This window comes from Tasmannia lanceolata, unplaced genomic scaffold (genome assembly GCF_043159265.1).
Source record: "Tasmannia lanceolata isolate RefF3 unplaced genomic scaffold, GAP_Taslan_0.1 ptg000003l, whole genome shotgun sequence".
NCBI lineage: Eukaryota > Viridiplantae > Streptophyta > Magnoliopsida > Canellales > Winteraceae > Tasmannia > Tasmannia lanceolata.
In genome coordinates this window covers 6,758,728-6,786,082 of record NW_027518680.1, presented here as the reverse complement: position 1 = coordinate 6,786,082, position 27,355 = coordinate 6,758,728, and the positions used below count along the sequence as shown (strand labels likewise).

At 38.8% G+C, this 27,355-nt stretch overlaps 2 protein-coding genes across 5 annotated transcripts; one reads left to right on the top strand and one right to left on the bottom strand.

Moving 5' to 3' along the window:
- Positions 1–3,968: 3,968 nt before the first annotated feature.
- On the bottom strand, positions 3,969–7,829 carry LOC143860640 (inactive rhomboid protein). 2 transcript variants are annotated; one of them, XM_077371386.1, is made up of 7 exons: positions 7,419–7,829; positions 6,824–7,000; positions 6,505–6,648; positions 5,712–5,831; positions 5,531–5,617; positions 4,916–5,409; positions 3,969–4,352 (listed from the first exon to the last, which is right to left on the bottom strand). In XM_077371386.1, exons 1-6 carry the CDS (start codon positions 7,785–7,787, stop codon positions 4,942–4,944), a joined length of 1,365 nt encoding a protein of 454 aa, XP_077227501.1. In that variant the 5' UTR covers positions 7,788–7,829; the 3' UTR covers positions 3,969–4,352; positions 4,916–4,941. The 2 variants fall into 2 exon arrangements, with proteins under 2 accessions (XP_077227501.1, XP_077227506.1); XM_077371391.1 differs by having other exon boundaries at positions 3,969–4,311.
- A 7,991-nt stretch (positions 7,830–15,820) lies between these two features.
- LOC143849665 (glucosamine 6-phosphate N-acetyltransferase-like) lies at positions 15,821–26,252 on the top strand. 3 transcript variants are annotated; one of them, XR_013235757.1, is made up of 4 exons: positions 15,821–16,353; positions 25,118–25,183; positions 25,261–25,887; positions 25,977–26,252. XR_013235757.1 is itself a non-coding variant. In XM_077358784.1 (2 exons), exon 1 carries the CDS (start codon positions 15,858–15,860, stop codon positions 16,323–16,325), a length of 468 nt encoding a protein of 155 aa, XP_077214899.1. In that variant the 5' UTR covers positions 15,821–15,857; the 3' UTR covers positions 16,326–16,353; positions 25,977–26,252. The 3 variants fall into 3 exon arrangements, 1 of the variants encoding a protein (XP_077214899.1); XR_013235758.1 differs by lacking the exon at positions 15,821–16,353 and adding an exon at positions 23,302–23,759; XM_077358784.1 differs by lacking the exons at positions 25,118–25,183; positions 25,261–25,887.
- Positions 26,253–27,355: the final 1,103 nt, after the last annotated feature.

The following is a 27,355-nucleotide window of genomic DNA, read 5'->3' as shown; positions in this document are numbered from 1 at the left end:
TCGCCGTTGTGTTTTTCACTTCGACTAAATTTTTTTAGGCTTCGAATAACTGGTTTTTTTGCTTCGACTAACATGTTTTTTGCTGCGACTAAAACTTTTGAATTCCAGTAACATTTGGAACTTTTTTCGTCTTTAACTAATATATTTTAGCTTCGAGAAATTTTTGTTGGCTTCGACTATCACGTTTTGGGCTTCGACAAACTTCTTTTTTCGCTTTGACTAACACGTTTTGGCTTCGATTAAATTTTTTTTATCTTCGACTTCTTTTTTGTGGCTTCAACTAACTTTTTTTTTGCTTCAAGTAACTTTTTCTGGCTTTGAGTAATTTGTTTTTGGGCATCAACTAGTTTTTTGGCTTAAGTAAATTTTTTTTGGCTTCGACTATCATTTTTTTTGCTTCAACTATCATTTTGGGCTTCGAGTAACTTTTTTTTGGCTTCAACTAGCATTTTTTGGGCTTCGACTATCATTTTTGCTTTCAAATAACTTACATTTTGCTTCGAGTGCCTTGCTTCTTATTTTGGCTTGGACTATCACTTTGTGAATTTGAGCTATCGATTTTGGATTCGAGTTACATTTTTTTAGCTTCAAGTAACCTATTTTTTTGCTATGAATAATCCGTGCGAGTACCATTTTGGCTTCCACTACCCTTTTGCCTAGAGAGAGCTCTTTAGGCAATTAATTTTGGCTACAGCCACCTATTTTGGCTACAGCCACTAGAAAAGGGGAAATACTTACAAAGATAATGAGATTTTGGATATTTTGAGAAGGAAAAAGAAAATGAGAAAGGGGCGTCTCTAGAGAACTCCTTCTACACTCTCAAGACAAATGAGCATATGCCAGAGAAATGAAAATGTTTCGCCGGAGAAGAAGGCTTCTATCGCCGGAAAATGGGTTGTTTCACACAAAAAGGGTCGGAGTAAAACCTAGAAATAAAACTGTAAAACTTGAAAGTAAAAGTAAAAAAGTGTAAAAACAAAGAAGAGAAAGATAAAGTAAGGTTAAGGGTAGTTTCATCCTAAAAAGTTATTTTTTTTTAATAAAATAGCATTTCTTAGAGTTTTTTCAAAAGTCAATATTTTCTCGTCATTTTTTCAAATGTACAGCATGTAACAGTGAATAACCCTTGTATTAAAATTTTAAAATATGGCATTACAAAGGGGTGGCCCGGAAAGAAAAGGGGGCAATATCATTTCCTTAAAATATTGCTATTTCAAAATATTGAGTTGTATAAGAGCTTTAAAATATGGGATTTGCTGGTGTCCATCGCAAAATGCATTTCGCGCGAATGGTTTGTTGCACCTGACAGCAGCCACAGAAGCTCACTTGTCAGAAGATTTTGTCTTCATTCACGAGGTGGCTGCTGTCAGATGCAACAGACCATACGCGAAATGCCTTTTGCGATAGACTCTAGCAAATCCCATGAAGGAGAGATCAGCCACACATGCTAACTTTTTAGCAGAATTTGTCTTATTCATTTAATTCAATTGAGGTAGCTATTCTCTCTTTCAAATGGGAGCCCCAGAATGGTATTTTAAAATAGGCCACTATATTCGCAGTACCGTATTTTTTTTTGACAATGGGACGAAACTCAACTCGTCTTTTATTACTTAACTAGTTGTCAAAGTTTATTACAATTCCCAGACCGCACTCGCGAACCGATTAGAAAAAATAAAGGGATAAATACATTTACACCCCCTCTAGTTTCTGACACATCCACTTTGACCCTTGTAGTTTAAAAAGTGACAAAGACATCCCCTCTAGTTTCAATTTGTGTAAGGTTTGCCCCTTCAGCTGAAGATTCGTCTGTAGATTGAAGGGTTAAGATGATCCGATGGAGCTGATTTTTTGCCCACATTATTTGGATGATCCAAAGCGTTCATTTGATGGGCCCTGACATAGATAGGGTGTGCCCAAAAAATCAGCTCCATCGGATCATCCTAACCCTTCAATCTATGGACAAACCTTCAGTTGAGGGGGCAAACCTTAGACAAACTGAAACTAGAGGGGATGTCTTTGTCACTTTTTAAACTACACGGGTCGAAGTGGATGTGTCATAAACTAGAAGGGGTGTAAATGTATTTATCCCAAAAATAAAAGACAAGGGGATTTGCTAGGCAAGTTTGCGAAAGTCATTTCGCGGCTCACTTTGTGGGTGAGAACAGCTACATCATATGAATTAACTGAATAAGACAAAATCTGCTAAAAAGTGAACATGTGTGTTGTGGCTGTTCTCTCTTGCAAAAGTGAGCCGCAAAATGGCTTTTTGCGAAATTGCCTAGCAAATCCCAAGACACGGTAAGTTCTCCCCATTACCAAAAGATGGTAGTATGAAAATGTGTAGCCTTTAAAATAGGGAGATGATTTTTTCACCCCCTGTTGGATGGATGCCCCCAACGTAAATTGTGGGCAACTTACGCTTTTTTACGTCCAGTATTGTTAAAAGGGGGGCGCATCCGTTCTAGGGAGGGTGATAAATCATCGCCGCTTAAAATATCACAAAATATAGTCTGATACGATGAATTAGAAGCATGCCGATACCAAAATATATTGGAAAATGGTATTATACTATTTAAAACTAATGGTTCTTCTTGCCTTAAAAATAAATTTATTTTCAAGAAAAGACATACACAGGGGTGAGAGGAAATTCACTCGTATTTTGGGAAATGTAAAATAAAGACAAACAAAAGGGGTGAAAATGTCTTTCTGTCGTTCCTACCTCTCCTTTTCTCTTTATTCCTAAGTTGCTTAGAGACTTCGCACTAGGTGAGGTGGGGTGGGCACTACCATAGAAAAAGTTATGTCCAAATGATATGAACCCTTACTTGTCCATGTTCGACACTAACATCCTAGAACTCAGGGACAACTAGATTCTCGTCGATTTCACTGCTAAGAAGAAACATGTTTCCCTCCTTAATTCCCCTCGCAACTGAGTCATCATCCCCATCTAGCCATCAAATTCAAATTATAATGATCAGTGTATATACTATACATCAAATCACCCTCATTCGGGAATTTTCTCTCTCTTCTTGATAAGTAAAGAGGTGAGCTTAAAAATTCATTTGAATTGTTTCATAACCACTCAATATTCAAACAAACGAGTGGTAAAAATGGACAAGAAATGTAAGACAATAAGGCCACGCTTGGATACCAACAAGATTTAAATTTGGATTTAGTTAATATTTTGAACTGGATCAGATCCTTAGATTTCCAAATCAGCTACAACAGTGCAAAAAATTCCGATTTTCAAATCTGTTCTACGAGACATTATTTGGAAATCAATATTTGTGGCAACTTCCTTCACCATTGTTGCTCCTCGACGTTGCTCCGGCAGCAGCGGGACATTCTTCTCTCCCTCCCTCTCTCTTTCTCTCAAAACATGATCATGAAGATGATTGATGTGTTTTGTATCCAAAACTCAAATCCAAATCAAAATACAAATGCATGAGGTATCCAAACGGGCCCTAAAAGATTGGCATATCTATGATACACACATATATGACAGTGTTAGGCCACCATAATTCAAATTGTTCATCTCTTTCATGGATATATGTAGAAACCAGAACCTAAAATCACTCGCATACACACATATATGACACAGTGTTAGGCCACACTGATGAACATTTTGTTATCCACAAGTTTAAGCTTACCAATCAAGAAATCATGATTACTTACCCTTTGAAAGTTCCAACGCTGATCCGAGTCTATTTGAAACTCACTAAGTCTGGCATAGAATCAACTCATCGATGAAATATCAGAGTAAGTTTAGCTGATGTCAGAGTCGATTAGTTTTCAAACAATGGGCAATGATACTAGAAAATCGCCAACAGTTTAACCAAGGTAAGTTGTTCAATTTCCTTACTAGATTTTTTCATTATCAACTCATCGAGTTTTTATGGTACGAGCCAAAGTCAACTCAGTTTATGTTTGAATCGACGCACAGGTTTCCAAACAAAGGTTAATAGTACTGAAAAAATCATCCACTAAATTAACCAAAATAAAAACTACAATTTCCCTTAAAAGGGTCTTTGCTACTAAATTACTAAATAATAAAACAGGAAATCATCCACTGAATTATCCAAACTAAGAACTACAATCTCCCTTAAAAAGGTCTTTGCTGCTAAACTATGAAGTAATAAAACAAGAAACATTAGACCTACCATCTCTGCTCCTATATATACAATATAAGATGAGCTCCGGCGATTTTCTTGCAAGCCATGGGCCTTTACCCTCCCCTCTGGGTTGTATTTTGGATGCTGGGTCATATGGGTTCAAACTGGAGTGGCCCGAACCCATTGAGAACACTTGAAACTACATAGATACCAAATTCCTGATATCATGATCTTCTATAACTGGGAATAGCATGAAAAAAAAGGAAAATGCAGGAAATGAGAGCAAAACAGAAATATTTATACATGTCATTCACCACTAAAGTATTACCAAGATGATTAAGACATCATAATATGCCGATTCCTAGAAAAGCACGAGTTGAAGTTCTGAAGAGAGTATTATGATTGCAAAACATAATGCTTTTGTGAGCCAAGTAAAAGAAGATTATTGAGACAAATGAAAAGTTCCAAATCCAGGAAAATCTATGGCGCATCGATAAATGGTTTGACAAGAATTCAAGGCCTTAAAAAAATTTACTGCTTTGCTGAGAAGTCAGAAAAGAAGGTTACAATGATGATAAAACTTTAAACCTTCAGAGTTCTTGTAAGGGCAAAAGCTATAAGATGCTGATGCCCTGTGAAAATCATAACAGAGAATCCAGCTTCTAGATAGTAAATGCTATAACAGAATTGTGGTTTCCTTTAATTTAAAAAAAAAAAAGTATTGTGGTTTCCTTTAAAAACTTAAGTAAAAGTTCTTCAAGCGTAACAAAAGTAGAACAATAAATGAAACAAAGGAAAATTACCAAGATGAATGCAGAACAGTAGAAGTCTAGACCCATCTCTTATGTGCTGCTGTATCTTTTGAACCTGGTGGAATATGCTTCCTGTTCCTCGTAGAATATGCACTGGCAGATACCAATTGCCTCGGCCTATAAACCATACTTGAGTCAGCCCTTTCATTCATGGAATTCTCTTTAAGAGGGCTGACAGATCGCTGCTTTGGATACCCATTTGATCTTGATAGTGAGATAGGAACCTTTGTTGAAGATAGTTTCTGACTTTTCCCTTCAGCAATGTCATTCTGATGAGGAATGTTCTGATCCTCATGAGTGTCTAAATGTTTCGATAGGTGTTCTCGAGAATTTTGACGGTCAATGGGACAATCAGAATCAGAAGATGATGGGCTGGTGCTACTATCCATGTCATAAAGAAGATTAGTTGCCATGGCTGGAAGCGGCATATTATTTGAGTTCGAGGGAGAGAAAGATGGTCTTCGCAGCCTTGTTAGGTGCATTAACTGTAGTTGAACTTGTATATTCAGTATGTGTGCATGAGAGGAAATATCTATATGCTTAAAAAACAAAGTAAACTAAACGAATTTAAATGTATAGATAAACATAAGTGTAAAGTATTCTCACCTTCTGTTCTAGAATCATCATATCCTTTTTCAGTCTTGTAATTATTGTATTTTTCCTTCTGATGATGTCTTCCAAGTCTGCAATCCTCTGTGCTCCAGAGAAAAGAAGAATAAGCCATGTAAATAATTAATTTCATAAAAAAACATGTACAAGAAGGAAAGAAGAGTTAGGGTTTAAGGACCTTAGAACCAGCAACATTTGATGCTTGGGCAATAGCAGCCAGCTCCTTAATGGTGGCATCCTTCTCTTCACACGCCTTTTGTAGATTATAGATATCTTGTTCTACAGCTAGTGCATTCAGCTGCATAGCAATATTCAAATGTTGATGATTAAAATTTTGGGTCAGTGCAAGAAAAGGTAACAGAGAACTAAGTTCCAAACTACTTTTAAAAGTGAAATCCGAACTTAGTTCGGCAATGAAGTGTAGAAAGTTCTACCAAATCCAGAAAGTGATTAGTGCTCAATGGGGACTGATTTTTCCAAAAATTCAGTGCGGATCTAAAATGCCTTTTCTATTCAGCAGGTAAGATGGGATTAAGCATCTGGCTATAAGACTGTAACTTATAAGCACTACTACTTGAGCACATGGCACAAACCCACAGAATCCAAACCTGAAATCCAGTCTAGCTTGACCAGATATTTGTAGAACTACTAAACAATGGTGTTTTTTTTTTTTTTTTTTTGACAATTTCACTACCAAAGCATTATCCTATTTGAATCTGAAGTTAAGAAACATTAATATCTCTTAAGTGATACAAAATCAAGCCAATAAATTCAAATATGAAACTCAGTAGCTTTAAACAGACAGTTCTATAACTTCTCGCCATTGTACAAACTGAGACCCCACTAGGGCAATCGAGTACGATTGAATCCATTAAGCATCGAATGCAACAGACCTCCCAACATAAGCTGAACAGTGACAAAGTATTCCAGAGGAAAATTGTACCCTCAAACCTGTCTGGAGTGTTCCTTACCTGGATATCAGCAGCCGACGTGACACTCGAACACCAATCAGATAAATCAGACATTCGTCGCTCCTCTTGCTCTGCTACATTCATGTTCGAATGATGCAACTTGAAATCCTCATCACCACCAGATTCTTTGTCGATTGCATCCCTCTAATACAATAATTCAAAACCTTATGAGAGTTTCATAAGTGAAAACAAGCAAATTTTGCTATCAACTCTGCAAATTCCCACTCCCATTACCACGAATCAATACCATAATAGAATAAAAAACCAAAGAAATTCCTCTTCCATACTAATAGTTCTTCTCAATATACACATTTCTTACCTTAAAGTTGGAAATAAGATGCTCACAATTACAGAGTTTAGTTTTGCCAGTTTCACTATATCTACCATCGTACTCCGGAAACAATTTGTCAGCAACGGTTTCTGATCGATCCTTCATGGAGTTCATCTGCTCACACAAATCGTCAAGTTTCTGCTGCATGCTCGACAGCACCTGATCCTGCAATACCAAAAAAACGAAAAATTTATATATAAAAAAAAACCCTTAAATCTTTCAAAATAAAAAAACCCCAACATTCATACCTAAAATGGCCCTTTGGATACAAGGATTTTATAATACAGCATTGTAAAATCCTGGATTTTACAAGGTAAAACGAGGATTTTATAAGTTAAAACCTAGGCTGTGCATTTTCAGTATTGTAAAATGCAGGTTTTAGCCTATAAAATCCAGGATTTTACAAATCCATGTAAATCCAATTTAGAAAATGAAGAATAAGAAGTTAATAACAAAAATTCACTAATTGAGGAATAAATGAAACATAAGAAACTAACCTTTCAATATGGATAATGTCAAGAACAAGAAATAAAATAGAAACAGGAAAAAGAAATATAGTAGTAAAAGGAGCTCATTTACTAACCCTAAGTTCTACAGATTGCCGAAGATGAAAAATCTGCCTATTTTTATTCGAATCAGCTGAGGCCACGGCAGCGACGGCGACAAGGAGGAGTCGATGCATTGGGCTGAAGAGCTCCCATGACACGGCTTCGTCCGGCTCCAAGCCGGGCCCGATGGTTCTAGCAGATGTGGCTTCAGCCACGCCAATCAATCGGCCTTGGAGAGACAACCAGGACAAGCGCCGGGAAGCCGAAACTGGACGGCTCGGCTGGCAGAAATTGCTCGAGAGCCGTCGCGGAGAGGGGGAACAGCAGGGAGAAAAGGGGGCGAGCGAGACCAGAGACGGTCCCGGCGTAGGAGCCGCGCCTAGAGCGTGATCCACGGCTTCCATTAGGTGAGAGAGAGAGAGAGAGAGAGAGAGAGAGAGAGAGAGAGAGAGAGAGAGAGAGTGGTATTAGGTGTAGACAGCGGAGTATTTCAAAATTTCTAATGGGAGGGAAGGCAAAATACATGGAAGTTTGTAAGTGCGGACCAATTGGAGAAGAACGCGTGGCAGTATGCCTATTAAACGAAGGCAGTCCTAGCCGTTAGGTTACTGAAATGACGAGAATAGCCTCAGGGTTGAAATTATTGGTGTAGATTGACCTTTTTTTCGTCAGTTTAATCTCAGCCGTTATTGACAAAGCCAAAGGCTGATATCTGACGGAGGTGAAACAACCTCCAATCTTATGTATGGAAATTCAAAATGCTTATTAAAAAATAAAGTTATTTTTGTACTCTTCCTAAGTAGATCAGAAGGTGAAAATCCCCTCTAAATCTCTAATCCCTTGCCAGTTGCCAGTGTAGTAAAATGTAGAAAGTTGCTTGTAATAGGGCAGCCCACAATGAGGCATACGACGTCAATAATGCATTTAGGTGAGATGATTGCGGCCGTTGATTAGGTGGGCTAGTTCTTCTCGAAAATCATATGATCGTACAAATGTAAGCATCTAATTAGTAGATTATAATGTAAGCCTCTGATTGGTTAATTGTAATTTACGCGCCTACTTGGGTTAAATTTCTGCAGTTATTAGTAGGATTAGTATTAGTAATGGGGCCTACATCGTTCACATGTCTTGTTTTCAGTCACTTGTTTTATTTTCTTCCGTTCATCTTAAGTTGGAATAATGATAGATACAAGGAAGCCCTTGCATAAAGAGCCGCAAAAAGGCTTTTCATGGGATGAAAAAGAAACATCAATTACAGTTGATGACGTGGATCCAATCACAAGCCCTTTTGCGCCTTTTGCGGCTCTTTATGCATGGGCTCCCTTATATCTATCATTCCTCCTTAAGTTAAAAGTTTCTAGAAGGGATTTTTTTTTAAAAAAAATTTTGGTATATAAGCTGGATTGAACTTTCCACCTCAGGTTAAAGAACAAAGCCTTTGCAGTGAGCTAGAGTCTCAACCCCTTATTACTATTAACATTATTTGATAAATTTTAAAATTTCATTAATATATATATAGAGCACTTAGATGATAAGCACAGAATCAAATCTAGATAACTATGAAAAGATATTATTCTAATTCAACCTAACTGCTTAATATATCTAGATTACCCAAACTAACCAATTTGCCCAATCTACCTCCAAGATGATCCAACGGTTAGACTTTCCCATTTCTGATATGACAAATCTTAACATTGTTCATGCTAGTATTTAGAAGTCCTAAAAGGAATCGGATATTGTAAGGCTAGTGGCCATTGAAAAATCGAATCTATGAGGCTCCGTTTGGTTGGACAAGTGGTTTTGGCTCCCTTCTTTTCTTTATTATTCATCGTGTAGTACCATGCTGGAGCAAACTAGGAAGAAGCCATGAGGCTCAGGGTTCATATCGGGATGAAAACATGGTGAGCACTTATTCTTGTTTCCTTTCCGGTCCATTTGAAGACAATGAGCCTTCTTGCTTTGATGAAGCAAAAGGGGTGAGAAAATGGAAGGATGCCATGGATGAAGAGAAGAATGCACTTGTGAAAAATGAGACTTGGGATCTTGTTCTTAAGCCTAATGATGTGAACTCGGTTACATGTAAATGGTCGTACAAATTCAAGTGGAAAGCGGATGGGAGTGTGGATAAGTTCAAAGCAAGGTTAGTGGCTAGAGGGTTCTCTCAAAAGTATGGAGATGATTATGAGGAGACCTTTAGTCCCGTTGCCAAGATGACTTCCGTTCGAGTTGTAATTTCATTGGCCGCTTGTCATAGTTGGAAATTGTTTCAACTTGATGTAAAAAATGTATTTTTGTATGGTGAGATTGACAAAGACATCTACATGGAGCAACCACCGGGTTACAATTTAAGTGATCATCCGGCTCATGTTTGCAAGCTCAAGAAAGCTCTTTATGGGTTGAAGCAAGCTCCAAGGGCGTGGTATGGTAAGATTGTCGAATACTTACAATTTTGTGGTTATTTTGTATCTAACTCTGATTCTAGTTTATTTGTGAAGAAAGACAAAGGCTTGTTTGTATTGTGCTTCTTTACGTCAACGACATGATAGTTACCGGCAACAATGATGTTGAGGTTGCAAAGCTAAGGGAGGAGCTATCTATTCGTTTTGAGATGAAGGACTTGGGAGAGCTAAGTCACTTTCTTGGCTTGGAGGTGGAGACCTTGAAGGATGATGTGCTAGTTTTTCAAAAAGGCTATGTGGAGAAATTAGTTGGAAGATTTGGGATGAGTCAAAGTAAAAGATCTTCTACTCCTCTTGATCCCAACATAAAGATAAGGTGGGGGAGAAGGCAAGCTTCTTCCGGATCCACAGCCATATCGTGCTCTTGTGGGTAGTCTCATCTACTTGACTATCACAAGACCCAATATTTCATTTTTCGTTGGGCTTGTTAGTCGCTATATGCAAGCGCCACGGAAACCACACTTAGAGGCGGCAAAGAGAATTTTGAAGTATGTAAATTCTACCCTTGACTTTGGGTTGCTTTACAAGAAAGGGGTTGATTTTGTGTTGAATGGATTTACCGATGCCGACTATGGAGGGGACTTGGATGATCGGAGATCTACTTCCGGTTATGTGTTTTTGTGTAGATCAGCGGGTGTTTCTTGGTGTAGTAAGAAACAAGACTTGGTGTCTCTTTCAACAACGGAAGCGGAATATAAGGCCGCCGCTTTTGCGTCTCAAGAATGTGTTTGGTTGCGACGGTTGATTGAAGTTGTCCATTTACCTATCCACAATGCGACGACTATTCTTGGTGACAACCAAAGTGCGCTCAAACTTGCCACAAATCCGGTTTGTCATACAAGAACAAAGCATATTGAGATCGAGCATCATTTCATTCGTGAAAAAGTGTTAGATGGTACAATTGGTGTAGTGGAAGTGAGGAGCAAAGAGAACATTTCTGACATCTTTACTAAGTCACTTTCCAAAGGACCATTTGAGCTACTTCGGGATAAGCTTGGAGTAGTTTCCAAAAAATCACTCTAAGGGGGAGTGTTAAATTTTAAAGTGTTTTTTTTTTGGGTAGCTTTATTTTATTTTTATTTTGAGTGTTGTAGTGAGGGCAAATATGTACTTTTGTGTCCATGGGCATGTTGGTCTTTTTGCCTAGCTTGCACATGTGTGAGCCACACATGTTTGCTCCATCTTTTACCACTACCTACCTATTTCAAATTCAAAAATTTACTTGGAACTCCAAACCCACTACTGCCCTAAGCATTTAAGACACCACTTTCCCATGCCCGCTACCACTTACCTAAGCTATCTTCTCTTTACTTTCCTTGACCAAGCCTAATTCTCATTACTTCACTTTTGTAGAGATTCTCCACCACCTAGACCTTCATTGAAGCTCTCTTGTGTGCAAGCTTTCCTCTTGAAGCTTTCTTCTTTTTGTGCTCTTTATCTTATATGTTTAGTTGTTCTCTCATATATTGAAGCACATCTTTTTTTGGCATTGTTCTTCTTCTACTTTGGTTGTTGTTATTGGGCTAGTGTAAACTTTGGTTTCACTATTTGAGAAGATGATTTTCCGGTGTTGTGAAATCCGTATTTCTCTATAGACCTTTTGAATCATGGATAAACTATTTGACTCCGTGCAAAGTATAGGCGAATTGCTGTTATTTTCTCTCATTTTCCTTCCCCATCTTCAATTAAGAATGTGGACAATTGGCAAAAGTGAACTAACTGATGGTGAGAAACCCTCTTCACAGACACTTAGAATTCTGATCGCAAGTTATATTGGTAGTTAGGCTACCCTTTTATATTGTGACAACCTTTGATTGTCATCAGTCGAACCAGATTATGCTTCTAACAAAGAAAGATAAAGGCTTGATTTAGAGAACAGAAATCGGGTAGTTATTGTGTGAGAAAATCTCACCTCTTGACATTAGGTTCATGGTTAATTAGTCAATTTTTTAAATTTCACCCTACGTGTAGTTGAGTTGAAATGGGAAGAGAAAATCTCACCTAGCCAATACATGGATAAAATCTTGCAGAATTTGAGTAAGAGAATCCTGCCAATTTATTTGTGGGATTTTATTCAATTTTGCAAATGATGTGCTAACTGTTATGGAATGTTGAGAGAGATATGATTTCGAACAACCTCCTTCTAAAAGAGATGAAGACAAAGCAAACTTTTTTCTATACTGGATTTTTTTCTTTATTACTCGTGCATAGCATGGGGTGGGGCTTACACTTTTACAAATATGTTTTGATAAGAGGAGGCCTATGTGTGGGCCTTCTATCTCCACCCAAATCCACGCCTAGGATGATGGGTTCCACCATTGTACACAATGTTTTGATAATGTGGGTACTGGGTACCACCATCTTCCACTCAAACCATGTCGGGTGGGGCTCACTATTTTACCTCATGTTTTGATGGCTGTGGGTCCCACGATCTCCACCCAAGCCCATGTATAGAATGGGTCCCACCATTTTACACCATGTTTCGATGTGGTGGTCCCCAATTATTTTCACCCATGCATTGCGTGGGAGCCAAGAATGCTAGTAGACCTCATATACGCAAACTTTGCTACGGGGTGGCTTTTCTCTATTTAAGCAAGAGGATCCACGAAATTGGTTTTTGCTTAGTTGCACGATTCTATATGATTAGTGAGCGTGCATGCACTGTCAGGGCAGCAGCCGCCCTTGGTATTTGATCCAGGTAATAATTTCTTGACAGTTGCTATGCAATTTCGCTGAAAGCCATTTCGCAGCTGGCTTTTGCATGTGAGAGTAGCCACCTCGTATGAATTAAATGAATAAGACAAAGTCTGCCAAAAAGACGACCAGTGTGGTTGTTCTCACATGCAAAAGCCGGCCACGAAATGCTTCCCACAAAATTGCCAAGCAAATCCCTAATGTCTAAACCCGTACGGATGTGGCTCTTTGGCTTAAAGTCATGGGTATGCTCCTCAGTGACATGAGTTCGAATCCCCTGGACTTACCCGATGCGCGTGGTTTATGGGTGATTGCATGCCCGACACTAAAAACATTTGGATCTACTACCTGTAGGCTTGATTTAGATTCTCTAATCAAAGGCGCTTGGAGTCCCTTGTAGGGGCTACCATCCCTGGCAGAGAAACAGGGATCACGCTGGACCCCTCTGGCGTACCTCTAGTTTCCGTCATCCTATAGACTAGAAGATACAATCACTGCGCTCTCATTCATTACATCTTACCATACCTGACGGTTTGTTTGCAATCTTTGACTGTTGAAGAAGATCAACACTAATCCTCAAACTTGGTCCTTTGTCTGCGGCATCAAGGGAAAGAAGACCTAGGGAACAGTCCCGGCCTAAAAAATTTTATTTTTTTTGACGAGCAAACTGGGGTTAGGCAGACCCCTACCAAATATATTAAGAACAAAATAAGAATGAATTACACTCTCGGATATAGAGTGCCAGAGGCATCATTACAAAGAACGAGAGAAAAATCATCAGGGAAATTATCACATTGTTCACCTTTAATAGGGCAATTCCATTTGGATAGGTAGTCTGCTGCCCCATTTCCTTCCCTCCAGATATGAGATATCTTCCATGTTTCACATTTTGAAAGCAAATTTTTGATCTTTTCTGCCGTACTAGCTCTTTTCCAGGGGCAAGGGAAATGGCCTTCAATAGTCTTCACCGCCATCACGGAGTCAGATTCGACCCATATTTTCTTGAGGTTCTTGGATACTACCTGATGTAGCCCATGATAGATGGCATCCAATTCTAACAAGTGGATGCTGTCTTTCTTAATACTATGAGAGAAGGCTACAATTGCTGCTCCTTCCGGATCTCGAATGACACCCCCTATGCTCGCACCTTCTTCCATAACTGAGGCATAAGTGTTAAGCTTTATCCAACCATCATCCGGTTTCTGCCATTGCACTATTTTAGTATGTTTCACCCTGTGGATAATAGGCAGATTCATGTTTTCAGCAATGAGTCTATTTCTGGTCGTTGTGGAGTCCATTAGATTGCTGTGAAGAGTTCTCACTTGGACTTGGCTGAGGATGTTCCTTAGGATGGTGATTTTGTGGGTTGGGGTCCCCCCATATAACTTGTTATTTCTCTCCAGCCAAATGGCATATAGAGCACTCCCAAAGGCAATTCTGATCGTCGTTGCCCCCTGGTTTCCACCTGTAAAATTCGATCTGATCCATTCTTCTTCCTCAGTGAGAGTGGGCTTTGGTTTCCTTCTGTGATTGAATCTCCATAGGATGGATCTCCAGATCCATGCTGTATAAGAGCATGAAAAGAACATGTGGTTTATGGATTCTGGTTCTGCTTTACAGAGAAGACATCTAGTATCCACTTGGATCCCAATGAGCTGGAGTCTATCATTTGTTGCCAACTTGTAATTAAGCACCAGGCATGCATTGAACCCATGTTTGGGTATATGTCCCTTGAACCAAACAGTTTTGTACCAAGGAACTCTCATTTTTTTTCTTTCGAACCTGGTTCCATGCTGATTTCATTGTGAGGATGCCATCCAGGCACGGTTTCCAGACATGAGTGTTTTCTTTCTTACCAGAAAAAGATGTTGTCTGAAGTATCTTCTTGAGTTCTGATAGCCGAGGGTTATCAAAGATAGCATCCCATTTCTCATTTATACACAGATGGTCCACAAAAATTCTCGGAGGGGAGGAGGTGAATATAGTGGAGGTCTAGTTCTGAATGGGTCCGTCTGGGTGCCATGGGTCCTTCCAAAAGTCTATGCCCTTCCCATTTCCAATATTATAGCAGAATTTTTCAAAGGCTATTTTCCTGCAGTTGAAAATTCCCCTAGCTGCTGCTGAACAATTTGAGGGGATTTTAGAGGTCCATAGGCTTCCCTTTTTCATATATTTTTGATTGAACCATTCTGTCCAGGGGGAGAGAGAGAGAGAGGGATTGAGCACCCTCCATAGGCTTTTTATTTGAGCTGCTTTGTTCAGATCTTGGGGAATTCTCATTCCAACCCCTCCTTCCTCCTTCTGCCTACAAAGGATGTTCCAAGCAATGGGGTGGTACTTTTTAATCAGAGAAGGTCCACTCCAAACGAAGTTTCTGATGATGGCATCGATCTCGTTTAGAGTCTCCTTTGGCATGGAAAAGGCAAGGGACCAGTAGATTTGGAAGCTATGGAGGACTGTCTTAGCTAATTCCACTCTGCCTGCTCTAGACAAGTGTTTGTTAGTCCAAGCTGCAATTCTGTTTCTGACTTTGTTAATCAAAGGTTTGCACATCGAAGAGGTAAGCCTCCTGAGGAAATTGGGAGTCTAAGATATTTGAAGGGTACCATTTCAAAAAAATAAAATAAAATTCTCCATTACAAAAAAAGATATTTGAAGGGTAATTTTCCTTCTTTCATCTGCAGGAGATCACAAATGTGATCTTTTTGGATACCTGTACTGTTTGAAAACATGATTTCTGATTTGTTTAGATTGGCTTCTAGTCCGGAGCAAGCTTGAAATCTTCTCAGACAATCTCTCATATAAGAAGCATTTTATGGGGAGGAGTACATTAAGAACAAGACATCATCAGCAAAAAACAAATGAGATATGTGAAGGTTACCTCTTTTGAATGGTGTTTGAAGTTTTTTCTGAGGACTCCTTGGATAATGCAGGAGAGCATCTCCATCACTATGGGTTGAGACAAGGGGACCCCTATCTCCCCTTCTTTCCCGCCCTAAAAATTGGGGTGAGGATACCCTATGCCATAATATTAAAAAAATCCCTAATTTCTTTTTCTATGGAGACTGGGAGTAAAACCTGGAGCGGAACCAAACAAATCTCCACATGCCATGTGGCATGCGAAAGGTCTACCATTTCAAGGGACGAAAAGACCCAAAATCAAGTAAAAACGTGCGAATAGGCTATTTGTTCGTTTCCACTTACGGTTCCCTACCCCTTCTTAGTGACGTATTTCGATTAAACCAGGTACATAAAAGGGCGAATTTATCATTTCCAACAAAAAATCCAAACAGTGCTCTGCAAGAGGCCGAGGAAAAAAAAATGCAGAGATCAGACGCAGCGGAAGAATCTTTCCCCATTCGAAGACTCCAAATCTCAGACAAGAATAAGGGTTTCATCGAGCTTCTAAATCAGCTGAGTCTCTCCGACTCTATATCCGACCAAGAATTCCAATCCAGATTTCAAGATCTCACCTCCCATGGCGATGACCACATGATCTGCGTAATCGAAGATGATCAATCCCATAAGATCATTGCCACTGGAAGTATCTTCATTGAGAAGAAATTCTTAAGAAATTGTGGGAAAGCAGGCCACATCGAAGATGTAGTAGTAGATTCCAACATCCGAGGAAAATCCTTAGGGAAAAAAATTATCCGATATCTTTCCGAGCACGCCCGATCAGTTGGTTGCTACAAAGTGATCCTAGATTGTAGTATTGAGAATAAGGGTTTCTATGAGAAGTGTGGATTTAAAGAGAAAAGCATCCAGATGGCAACGTATTTCGATTGAAGAAATTGAAGCACTAAATTTTCCATTGGTAACATACAGTTTCCTATTGATTCGATTAATCTCTATTAATCTCCTATTATTAACTATTTGCCTAATTTATCTTAACTACCTTTCCTCTGACATTTCCTACCCATGATTTCTTGAAAGGGGGAAGGTATAGGCACTTCCACCATGTCAAATTGTCTTGGATTTTAAAAGTGAAAGTATATCAAACAGAACAAAGTAGCAAGAGTGTTGCTTAAATTTGTGGGTGGCAATACTGGCCCTGATCAGAAACAGTCTTTCTTTTCTTTCTTTAGATTTATGTGATGATAATGTAGTGGCATGATTATTATTATTATTATTATTATTTTTTGATTAATAGTTGATAGGAAATCCGATTTCTGTTACTTGGGTTATATCGTTTCATCTATGGAGAAGAGTAAGGAAGATCTTAGTCACTTCTTTAACTGCTTCAATGTTTTTTTTTTCCTCTTATGCTAATTTTTTTGAATGGTTCTCTTATGTAATTTTATTTCTTGGTTTTAATTTTATTTAATTTATTTTAGTGGGTATGAGAAGCTCAATGTGTTTCACATTTACAATCTAATGAGTGGGTTATTTCAAGATAAGTGACAGAAAATGGGTACCAAATTTGCTTAATCAGTGGGGATATTTGGGGAATGAATTATATGTATATGCTGCCAACTTAGTGATAGAAATCTGAAATCCTCAGTGTCGAAAATTGATAGGTCTGCATATTTCTTTTTATACACCCATTAGGTTCATTGAATTCAGATGATTTGGAATCCACGAAAGCAAGGCACGCTATAAGGTGGAGTTAATTTCTAAGGAGTGCATTTATGTGATTAGCAGACGTCTCTTTGGAAAACTTACTATAAACAGAGATACCTTGGCAGATATTTTGGTCAAAATCAGCTATGCTGATGGCAAATAATTGGGCTGCTTCAATACCGAGAATACCTAAGCATTACAGCCTGAGCTGTATTAGAAAATGAACAATGTGGGCAGTATATGATTCCATCGATCAATCATTGATAAGATGTGTGTTCAATGTCAGTAGTCAGTTCAAGCCAGCCATATGATAAGTTGAAGCATCAAATGAGTGCAGGAGAAACCCATGAAGCAACTATGGTTATGTGAGGTCAGTTAGGTTATCATGCAACAAAATCCAAACATTAATTGATTATGATGAAGAGGTCAAGAAGAAAAAATAATCTTTCATATTTAAGGAGCCCGACATAAGATCACTTGTAACGGAAAGTTCCTCCTTGTGCCCTTGCTTGGATGCTCCCCTACTTAAGCCTTTTGAGTTTTCCCTAAATTACTTTGCCTCACTTCCATGCTTCCACTCATGGTGCTTCAAAAGCATATATATGTTTGTATATGTTAATCTCTATGTGAGTGATTATGGATATGTTCATCTGCGTGAATATGTTTAGTCATTCCAATTTTCACATACATTTCTATATTGATTTCAGTTTTGCATATATTTCTACTCACACAAAAACAGTGAATTTTTTTACCAATAAGGTATGTAGTATGTACAAGATGGTAACAAGTTTCAATGTTAAAAGAGGTTTTGGAAGATACTATTTTACCATAGAGTTTTTGCTAAAGGAAAGTCTTTCAATAGGATTACAAGTAGCCAATAATGCTTGGATTCAAGGAGGGGGAGCAAAGGGAACAATTTATGATTGGATATTGAAAAATAAGAACATGTTGATTTGAGCTCCTATGTACCGTCAACCAATTTCTTTGTTATCCTGAATGGGAGTTTCCTTGACTATTTTGGGTGTTTCATAGGATTGAGGCAAGGAGATCCTCACATATTGGATAGGTCCCAACACCCGTTTTAGCTCCTTGCGACAAATTAAAGGATAAGGATGGGCAGCCATACGAAAGAAAAGCTGAGAAATCCAAGATTCAATGGGAACCACGAAAAGGTGGTTTGTACCAATCAACCTAGGGCTCACAAGCGTTTACGTATCGGGAAAGGATTTTCATTGCGTTGAGATGCTAAGTCGGAGGCACAGTTATTAGCCACTAGAGGCGGGCTCTCCGTTTTTAAAAGAAGACTCCAAGGCCTTTTCAGGAAAGAGGATATTAGGAAAATGAAGCTTGTATTGGAATCTCAACATATTCTTCAAGATTTGATAATCTTTCCGATCCATTCATGTCGGGAGAGGAAGGGAACCAAGAAAGGAAAAGAAAGAATGCTCGAGAACTTACTAACCAAGAAAGGAAAAGAAAGAATGCTCGAGAATTTACTTTTGAAGTCGGAGACTTAGAACTCCTGAAGGACTTGAAATACAACGAAATGCTGGCCAGGAAGGAGCTCCCTACTCCAAGTGAAATTTCTCCAGGTCCTCTGAAAAAGCAATGGAATCCGTCCAAAATGGAGGCTCAAAGTAATGAGGGGAGCTGCTTCAGTTTATCTGGAAAGAAGGATGACAAGGAAATGCATGTTCCCCTTCTTAAGCTCCCTCATTTCAGTGAAATATTGGAAAATGAAAGGCTCTCCCGTAGACGTTGGTGAGAGGAGGAAAAGATGGTGGTAATAAGGAAATTAGAGCAGTTGCAGGATGGCCCGATTGATGAGTGGTTGCTCATTTTGGGGGGGATTGTAGGAGTTTCAAATGCTTTAGATCTTCCAAAGATCACCCCAAAGCATGTTTGGTTGTCATTTAGACCTTTGACCACTAGACAACTTGTAGACATCATTATTGCATTTTATCCTAGGCGGCGCCTACGTGGCGGAGATGTCCCCCCCCCACCCACATAATTTTCTCCCCTTTTTTCATCAAAATGGAGAAATTTGTATGGGGAATTAGGAGAAGATTCTTGTCTTATTCTTTTTTCTCTCTTTTTCTCTCTTCCACCCTATATTTTGATAACGGCACCCTACATCTTCCGCTAATTTTCTCGCGCAACCAAACACTACTCACAAATCTTTCTCCTAATCTTCTCCCAATTTTCCATGCTCGTCTTTTTCTCTCTGACTTCTTCTTCTCCTAATCTCCCAGCCATCTACAAGCAACCAAATAGAGCATTAATGTCTCTCGAGATATGTTGGGGATGGAAGTAAGTCAGCTAGTTCGGGAGCACTTGGGTCCGAATGTGGATACCAAAGGCAACAAAAAAATGGTGGAAGATTTTTCAGGAAAATCTGAGGATCGGGGGTACGTTTCAGAAGAATTTGATGATTTGCTGTCAATTTGGGATGTGTTTAGGATTGGATATGAAGAAGATTTAGGAGCCACAAAAGATATGTTCCGGGCAATGGCCGCAAGGGATTTGGAAGTAAAAAGAGAGAAAGAGACTGCAAAGAAGACTAGGGAGGGGGACCTTGGTAAGTAATGGGCTCTTAGCTTTGTTTTGTCTAGGCGTTTTAATCTCTTTAGTTTAGGTTTCAGTTCTTGTATCCATCTCTAGCAAACCTTTCTCCAAATCTTTGTGTGTTCAAATTTCTGGGGTCCTAGGAGCATTGGCTGGTGTCGGGGAGACTACCTTAGGTGTTGAGTCATAGGTAGATCGCAATCCCTTGAGAAAGGTTGTGACTTGAAATTGATTTCTTGGTTGTGGAATCGTAGGGAAGGTAGGTGAATTTTAGGTTGGAGTAGAAGTTCCTTTAGGATCTCTTAGTTGCCGGTTTTTAATTTCAAAATTACCAAGGAAACTTTAGTATGATCTTGGCAGTAATAGAAGTAGTTGTATTAATGGGTTTGCATCCGGTTGGGCTATATTATAACCAATTAAGGCTGGAGAGGCCATGGTCTTTCGCCTTGAGTGGCTCTTCGTCTGGATCTTTTCGCTTTGCTATAACTAGCCTTGGGAGGAGTATTTAAATAGGGTTGATGAAATTTTGGTATTTTGTTGTGGGGAGATTATTGAGTAAAGGTAGGCGTGGTGTAAGAGGTGGGTACCATGGAAATTCTCTGGGTCGCACTTGGTATTCTTTCGTTCTTGGTATAATGGAGAAAAACAGGCTCTGGGTATTGTATTTAATTTCCGCTTTTAAGTTTCCTGGTCCATGGTATGCCCTGACCAGCCTTTCAGATACTTTGTAATACAGGATGGGACTCCTGGTCCCCAATGTAATCTTAGCATCAGTGAAAATTTGTCATCTTTCAAAAAAAAGGATGGGCAGCCATACAGAATGACTAAATAAAGCATGGTTCTTAGGAAATCTGTTTAATTATGCTGCTTCAATGTTTTTCAAGCTAGGACGAATATAGCACGCGAACATGGTTCTTTAGTTCCTCTCACAATTTATTGCTACTTGGAAGGGCAACTAGCATGGGCAGTGCAATAGTTGTCTTGGTCAGTTCCTGATTTGTCCGCTTCTTCTTTTCCTAAAGAGAATATATTCTTGATCTTTTGAAGGAGACAAGCAACCTTGGAGCAAAACCGATAACGACTCCCATTGAACAGAATCATAGGCTAAGTGATGAGGATGGTGGGATGTTGGTTGATGCTACTCGTTTCCAACGATTGGTACGCAGATTGATTTATCTATCCCTTACCTGACTTGATATTGCTTATGCTGTGAGTGTTGTCAGTCAGTTCATGGCTTCATGCATGACCCAAGGACCACACATTTGGACTTATTATATCGCATCTTAAGTTATTTAAAGTGCTTCCCTGGTAAGGGGGTTTTGTTTGGGAAGCATGAACACTAGAGAGTTAAGGCATATACATATGTTCACTAGGCTAGATCCATTACGGATAGGCAATCGACATCTGTTTATTGTTCATTCGTTGGAGGCATTATTGTCACCTGGTGAAGTAAAGAAACGGTCAGTAGTTGCAAGTTCCAGTGCTAAGCAGAATATAGGTCCATGGGTCATGGAGTATGTGAGCTAATATATATTAAGATATTGTTATCTGAGTTATGACTTTCTCCATCTGGTGTTATGACCTTGTTTTCTGATAACAAAGCTGTCACCAGTATCACACAATAATCCTATTCAAGACAATCACACAAAACATATTGAGGTTGATCAGAACTTCATACAAGAATAGCCCAAGCATGAACTTATTTATAGGCTTTATATTCCTACCCTAGCACAGCTGGTTGACAACCTTACAAAAGTTGTACTACTGACCATGTGTCTCAAATAGTCAGCAAGTTGGGCATGAGTGACATTTTTGCACCAACTTGAGGGGAAGTGTTGAGAACTGACATACAAGGTATATATGCATTATACATGGTATATGTGTGTTAGGCTAATTGTGTCTTTTTATCCTTTTTCACTTGTGGATGACATTATTGTAAATATTGCAATTAAATAATATAAAGAGGCGAGAGTGAGATGTCGACATTCATAAGTGTCTCTAAGAGTTAGCAAGTTGGGCATGAGTGACATTTTTGCACCAACTTGAGGGAGAGTGTTGAGAGACGAGGTATATATGTGTTACACATGGTATATGTGTGTTATACTGGGGTTATTGGGTCTTTTTATCCTTCTTCACTTATGGATGGCATTATTGCTTATATTGCAATAAAATAATATAAAGAGGCGAGAGTGAGATGTCGACATTCATACCCCCAACCATCTCCCATGCTCAAAACACATGCGCACACACAAAATTTCTCCATCTCTTCTTTCTCTTTTCCACTTCTTCTCATCTCTTCCTATTGATTTGGTCCACTTTTCCACTTGTTTTACTTTTGGTACTTTGTTGATAGTTTGAGTATACTCTAGAAGAAAAGCATTTCTCTTGCACTATAGGGCCTCAAAAGATGGTTAAAATAGTGACCAGTTTCTTCACCAACACTATCTTCTTTCATTTTATCCACAAATCGTCTGAGAATTCAATCCTAGGTGTAAAAGCCCTCATTCTGAATCATCACTGAGTCGTGAAAGAATAATGTATTCCTTTCCCTTCTTTGAGCCATTTGCTACATGACTTCTTTAGCTTGAATCTTGACCATTGCAACCCACCAAGCATCCGTCCAACCCTTATTGTCGATATCATTAGTCAGCTTTTGAGCTTCAAAAATTTGAACCCACATATTCCCAAAGCATTTCTTGGTCCAAAGTTCCACCTTTGAACTTTTTAGTTCAACCAAAGAACTGAATATATGGAAGATCTCTCTGCTGTTTGTTTTCCTTTCCCACTAAAAAATAAAGAGTTGCTAAAATTCTGGGTGGCATGGTCACATCTCAAATCTGAAAGAGATATTCCTCATCTTATAGGTCTCTAGATTTCAAGCCATCAAAGGGCTCTTGTCAAACTTAGTCCAGGGGAGATGGGTGATAGTCGTTAAGGTTAAAATTGTCGTTCTAGAACTAATTGCAGGGTCTCCATCAAATATAGTTCAGTTTCTCGATCTGGCTTTACTATTGCACCACTTGCCTTCAGTTCAGCAGAACCTCATGTTCATGAGACCATAGTCACAAATCTTTTGATACTTAGCAATTTTTTTTGTTAAAATGACAAATTTTCAAAATGTTGCTGAGATTTTGAAAATCTCTTGAGATATCTCCATATTTTATTTGAATCGTGAAAATGTCATGAAAATATCCTTTTAAATTCATGATATTATTTAGAGAAAATGACTAAAAAAAATGGCTTTGATATGATAATGACCTGTCAAGGGGGGAGACTTGGAAATAACCAATCTAAAGTGATGATGACTGATTTGCGTGGGTTTAAGACAAAAATACCCTCATTTTAAAAATGTCTCTCTCTCTCTCTCTCTCTCTCTCTCTCATGGGATGATAACAACCATCAATTAGAGGGCCACAATGCCTCTCTCTCTCTCTCTCTCTCTCTCTCTCTCTCTCATTCATGGGATGATCCCAACAGTCCATTAGAGGGCCACAATGCCTCTCTCTCTCTCTCTCTCTCTCTCTCTCTCTCTCTCTCTCATTCATGGGATGATCCCAACAGTCCATTAGAGGGCCACAATGCCCCCCCTCTCTCTCTCTCTCTCTCTCTCTCTCTCTCTCTCTCTTGGGATGATCCCAACCGTCCATTAGAGGGCCCCAATGCCCCCCTCTTTCTCTCATGAGATGATCCCAACAGTCCATTAAAGGGCCACAATGCCCCCCTCTCTCATGGGATGATCCCAACCATCCATTAGAGTGCCACAATGCCCCTCTCTCTCTCATGGGACGATCCCAACCGTCCATTAGAGGGCCCCAATGCCCCCCCCCCTCTCTCTCTCTCATGGGATGATCCCAACCGTCCATTAAAGGGCCATAATGCCCCCCTCTCTCTCATGGGATGATCCCAACCGTCCATTAGATGGCCCCAATGCCCCTCTCTCTCTCATGGGATGATCCCAACCATCCATTAGAGGGCCACAATGCCCTCTTTCTCTCATGGGATGATCACAACCGTCCATTAGAGGGCCACAACGCCCCGCAGGTCCGTGCACCTCTCTCCGGTAGCCTCTGATTTTGAGCGAACCTCCTCTCACAGGTTGGTAGTCTCTCCCTCTCAGTTGTTTAAACCCCTAATTTTTTTAGAAATCTATGGTTTAAAGCCCTAAAGTTTGGTTTAAACTCCTAATTTTTTTCAAATTTTTTCACAGATTATAGGTTTAAACCTCCAAGTTTGGTTTAGAAATTCAGTTTAGAAAATCCTATATTTTTCCAAATCAGTTAAGAAAACCTTATATTTTGGAAAATCAGTTTAGAAAACCCAATATTTTCCCAAATCAGTTGAGAAAACCGTATATTTTGGAAAATCAGTTTAGAAAACCTTCTAATTTTTCCAAATCAGTTTAGACTCAAAACAATAAGTTAGGATTGGCACTCTCTCTCTTTCAGTTTGGAAAATCAGCAACTAAAACCCTAATTTGTTTTAGAAATCTATGGTTTAAAGCCCTGAAGTTTGGTTTAAAACCTTATGTTTTTTAGAAATATGTGGTTTAAAGCCTTAAAGTTTTGTTTGAATCCCTAATTTCTTAGAAATGTATGGTTTAGAACCCTAAAGTTTGGTTTAAACCCCTAATTGCTTCCATTTTTCACAAATTATGTGTTTAAACCCCCAAAGTTTGGTTTAAACCAATAATTTGTTAGAAACCATTAGTTTATAATTGAGAAAATGAGTTTAGGAAACCCTATATTTTCCCAAATCAGTTAAGAAAACCCTATATTTTTAAAATCAGCCCCTAAGTTTTGAAAAACAATGGTTTCAACCAATATTTGATAGAAATATTTTGTTAAAATCCCATTCATTTTAGAGAACCCCTAATTTTTGAGAACTGTATGGTTTAAACCAATAATTCTCATACATTATTGGTTTAAACCCTTAAATGTTGAATAATAAATGGTTTAAACCAATAATATTTGAAAAATCATTGGTTTGAATCCCTTCTATTTCGAAAAACAGCTTGAATCCCTTCTATTTGGAAAATAGCCCGTAAGTTTTGAAAAATGATGGTTTAAACCAATATTTCTTATAAATCATTGGTTAAAACCTCTATTTTTTAGAAAATCAGTTGAGAAAACCCGTAATTTTTCAAAAATATATGGTTTAAACCAATAATTTCTCACACCTTATTAGTTTAAACCCCTAAATCTTGAATAATAAATTGTTTAAATCAATAATTTATGACAAATCATTTGTTTAAACCCCTTCTATTTCGGAAATCAGCCCATAAGTTTTGAAAAACAATGGTTTAAACTAATATTTGATATAAATCATTGGTTTAAACCCCTAAATATTGAAAAATCAATGGTTTAAACCAATAATTTATGAGAAATCATTGGTTTAAACCCCTAATATTTGAGAAATCAGTTGTTAACATTTTTCATCACATTCTGTCTGAACAGGTCCAAATCTGATTTATTGGATTTGATTTCATCTTTTCCACCTAATGATCATCTCATCAAACCATGGTAATGCCTCCGTTATTCTTTTAAGCCTTGTATTTTTTTTAAATATTGTATATATTTGATAACGGTTTGTTTTGCAGGCGTCTTATGCTACGTCGAGATGCTGCCCCTCTAAGTTTCACGACTTCTTCAGGTCCCTTGAGTTGAGGAAAGCACATACTGATATGTTAGAGAGCAGCATTTGGGGCCTTGCTTAATCTAGAAGGTCTGAAATTGCACAAGGCAATAGTGACCGTCCTCTTGCGTCTTGGATACCGAAGTCGAGGACATTTAAAATAGGTGGCATATTAGTCCCCTTTGAGGTCAGGGATTTAGCATTGGCATTGAGCCTAAGCCTTATAGGGGATAGAATACAGGTAGACTGGCATTCGACAGAGGAGGTCGAAGGTTTGAGGTTTTCCGATGCTTGGGCGAGATTTGGTGAGATTGCAGATGTTATCATGGCAGAGTCCAGATCGGATGAGATTGCATCGGTCCAGGCAACAGTGAGACATGTGTTGCCGCTCTTGTGCTGCTCTGTGCTTTTTGCCTGGGCTGACCCTGTGGATCACAGGACGAAATCCTGCATCTTCCCCTACTTAAGAGCAGAGACCGTGAGGAGAATTGCTTGGGCATATCCCGTCTACGACTTCCTGGTAGAGTCATTAGATTCATATTCCAAAAACGGGAAGACGGGATATATCACCGGATGCGCTATTGTGCTACAGGTAAAGAGTACATATATTATATACATGATTACTCTTTTGTTAGTTTGGTTTTTTGTTCTCTAAAGACTGACTGTCTGTCTTCATTCCAGGTGCGGCTCTTCGAGCATACTACCTTGTGGGCACCTTCAGCTCCAGATGCACATCCACGCCTATTAAAGTGGATCACAGGGATCGAAACACGGAGGAGTAACCAGGCAGCCCTTATCAGACAAATCCGTGATGGGTGGGCACCTTTAGCCATCTGTTGGTTTGGACAGTATTATGATTTTCTTTTTGGATGGTTGTTGGATTTTTTTGGGCTGTATTAGCTTTATATTTCTATAGTTGCTATATGATGGTTAGATCCCTTGGATGTATTAGGCTTATCTCTTGTGCTTTGAGCCTAGATTATTCTTGAGAGACTTTAGGCTTTTTATTTGTATATCTTTTTCTTGTGAGAGTGAGTGTGCTTCATTCATGGAGAGAAATATAGAGAGACTAAATAATTTTCTTAGGCGCAAATTCAAGCATGTAGATTATAGGTTATAAAACAGTAAAATTTCTCAAAAAACATATCTAGACATAATGCTAGGCCATTCCCATATAACTTCATAATCTTCAGATGAATCCTCACTGGTTGAATTGCTCAGTTGACGACCCCGGACTTCTTAAAGAAATCTAACATTGAAACTGTATTGGGTGCAAAAACAAGTCACCTACATGAAAAATTCAACACGTCAGCCAATTGTTTAAATGTTTCATTTGATTTTATGCATGGTCTTGAGAACCTTCAAAATACGCGCTGGTCCAATTTCGTTTAGGAATCTCCAATATCCATTTTTCTGCGCTTTTACTCATGCTTTTAATACTCTCCATCGCATCCTTAAAAGCATATTCCCTTAGGGAATATGCAGCATTCATAAAAAGTTTTCGGAGATCTTCACTCTTAAATTTTCCATGGAAGTTGGCACTGAGGTGGTGGATGCAGTAGAAATGGTGCGACCTTGGCAGAGCCTCCGCTACGGCTCTAGGCAACCCCTTCATTCGATCAGACCCAATCGTGATGACATCTCGTCCTGTTGAAATGAAATTCTGACGGAACAAATGCAGGAATCATACCCAGCTATTATACGTCTCGGCCTCGACTACTGCAAGTGCCAACGGGAATATCATATAAGATGATCTGAGATCAAGGTCGTCATCATCTTGAATATCATATAAGATGATCTGAGATGGGTCAAAAATATATCGACACTTTATAGATAGAGAAACGTCACTTCGATTGGTCCCAATTTTGCTATGAATTAGATTGTCAAAATTTCTAAAATTTGTTACCCGACCCACAATAAGAGGCAACTTCTTCCCGCCGACGTATTCAAATGATACCACATCCTTTAGAATGCCGTCGACATGTAAGACAAAAAAAGCCCTTCGTTCCTCTCTCCTGTAAAGACAAAATTAAAAATTGATTAGACGTTGTTTAAAGCAA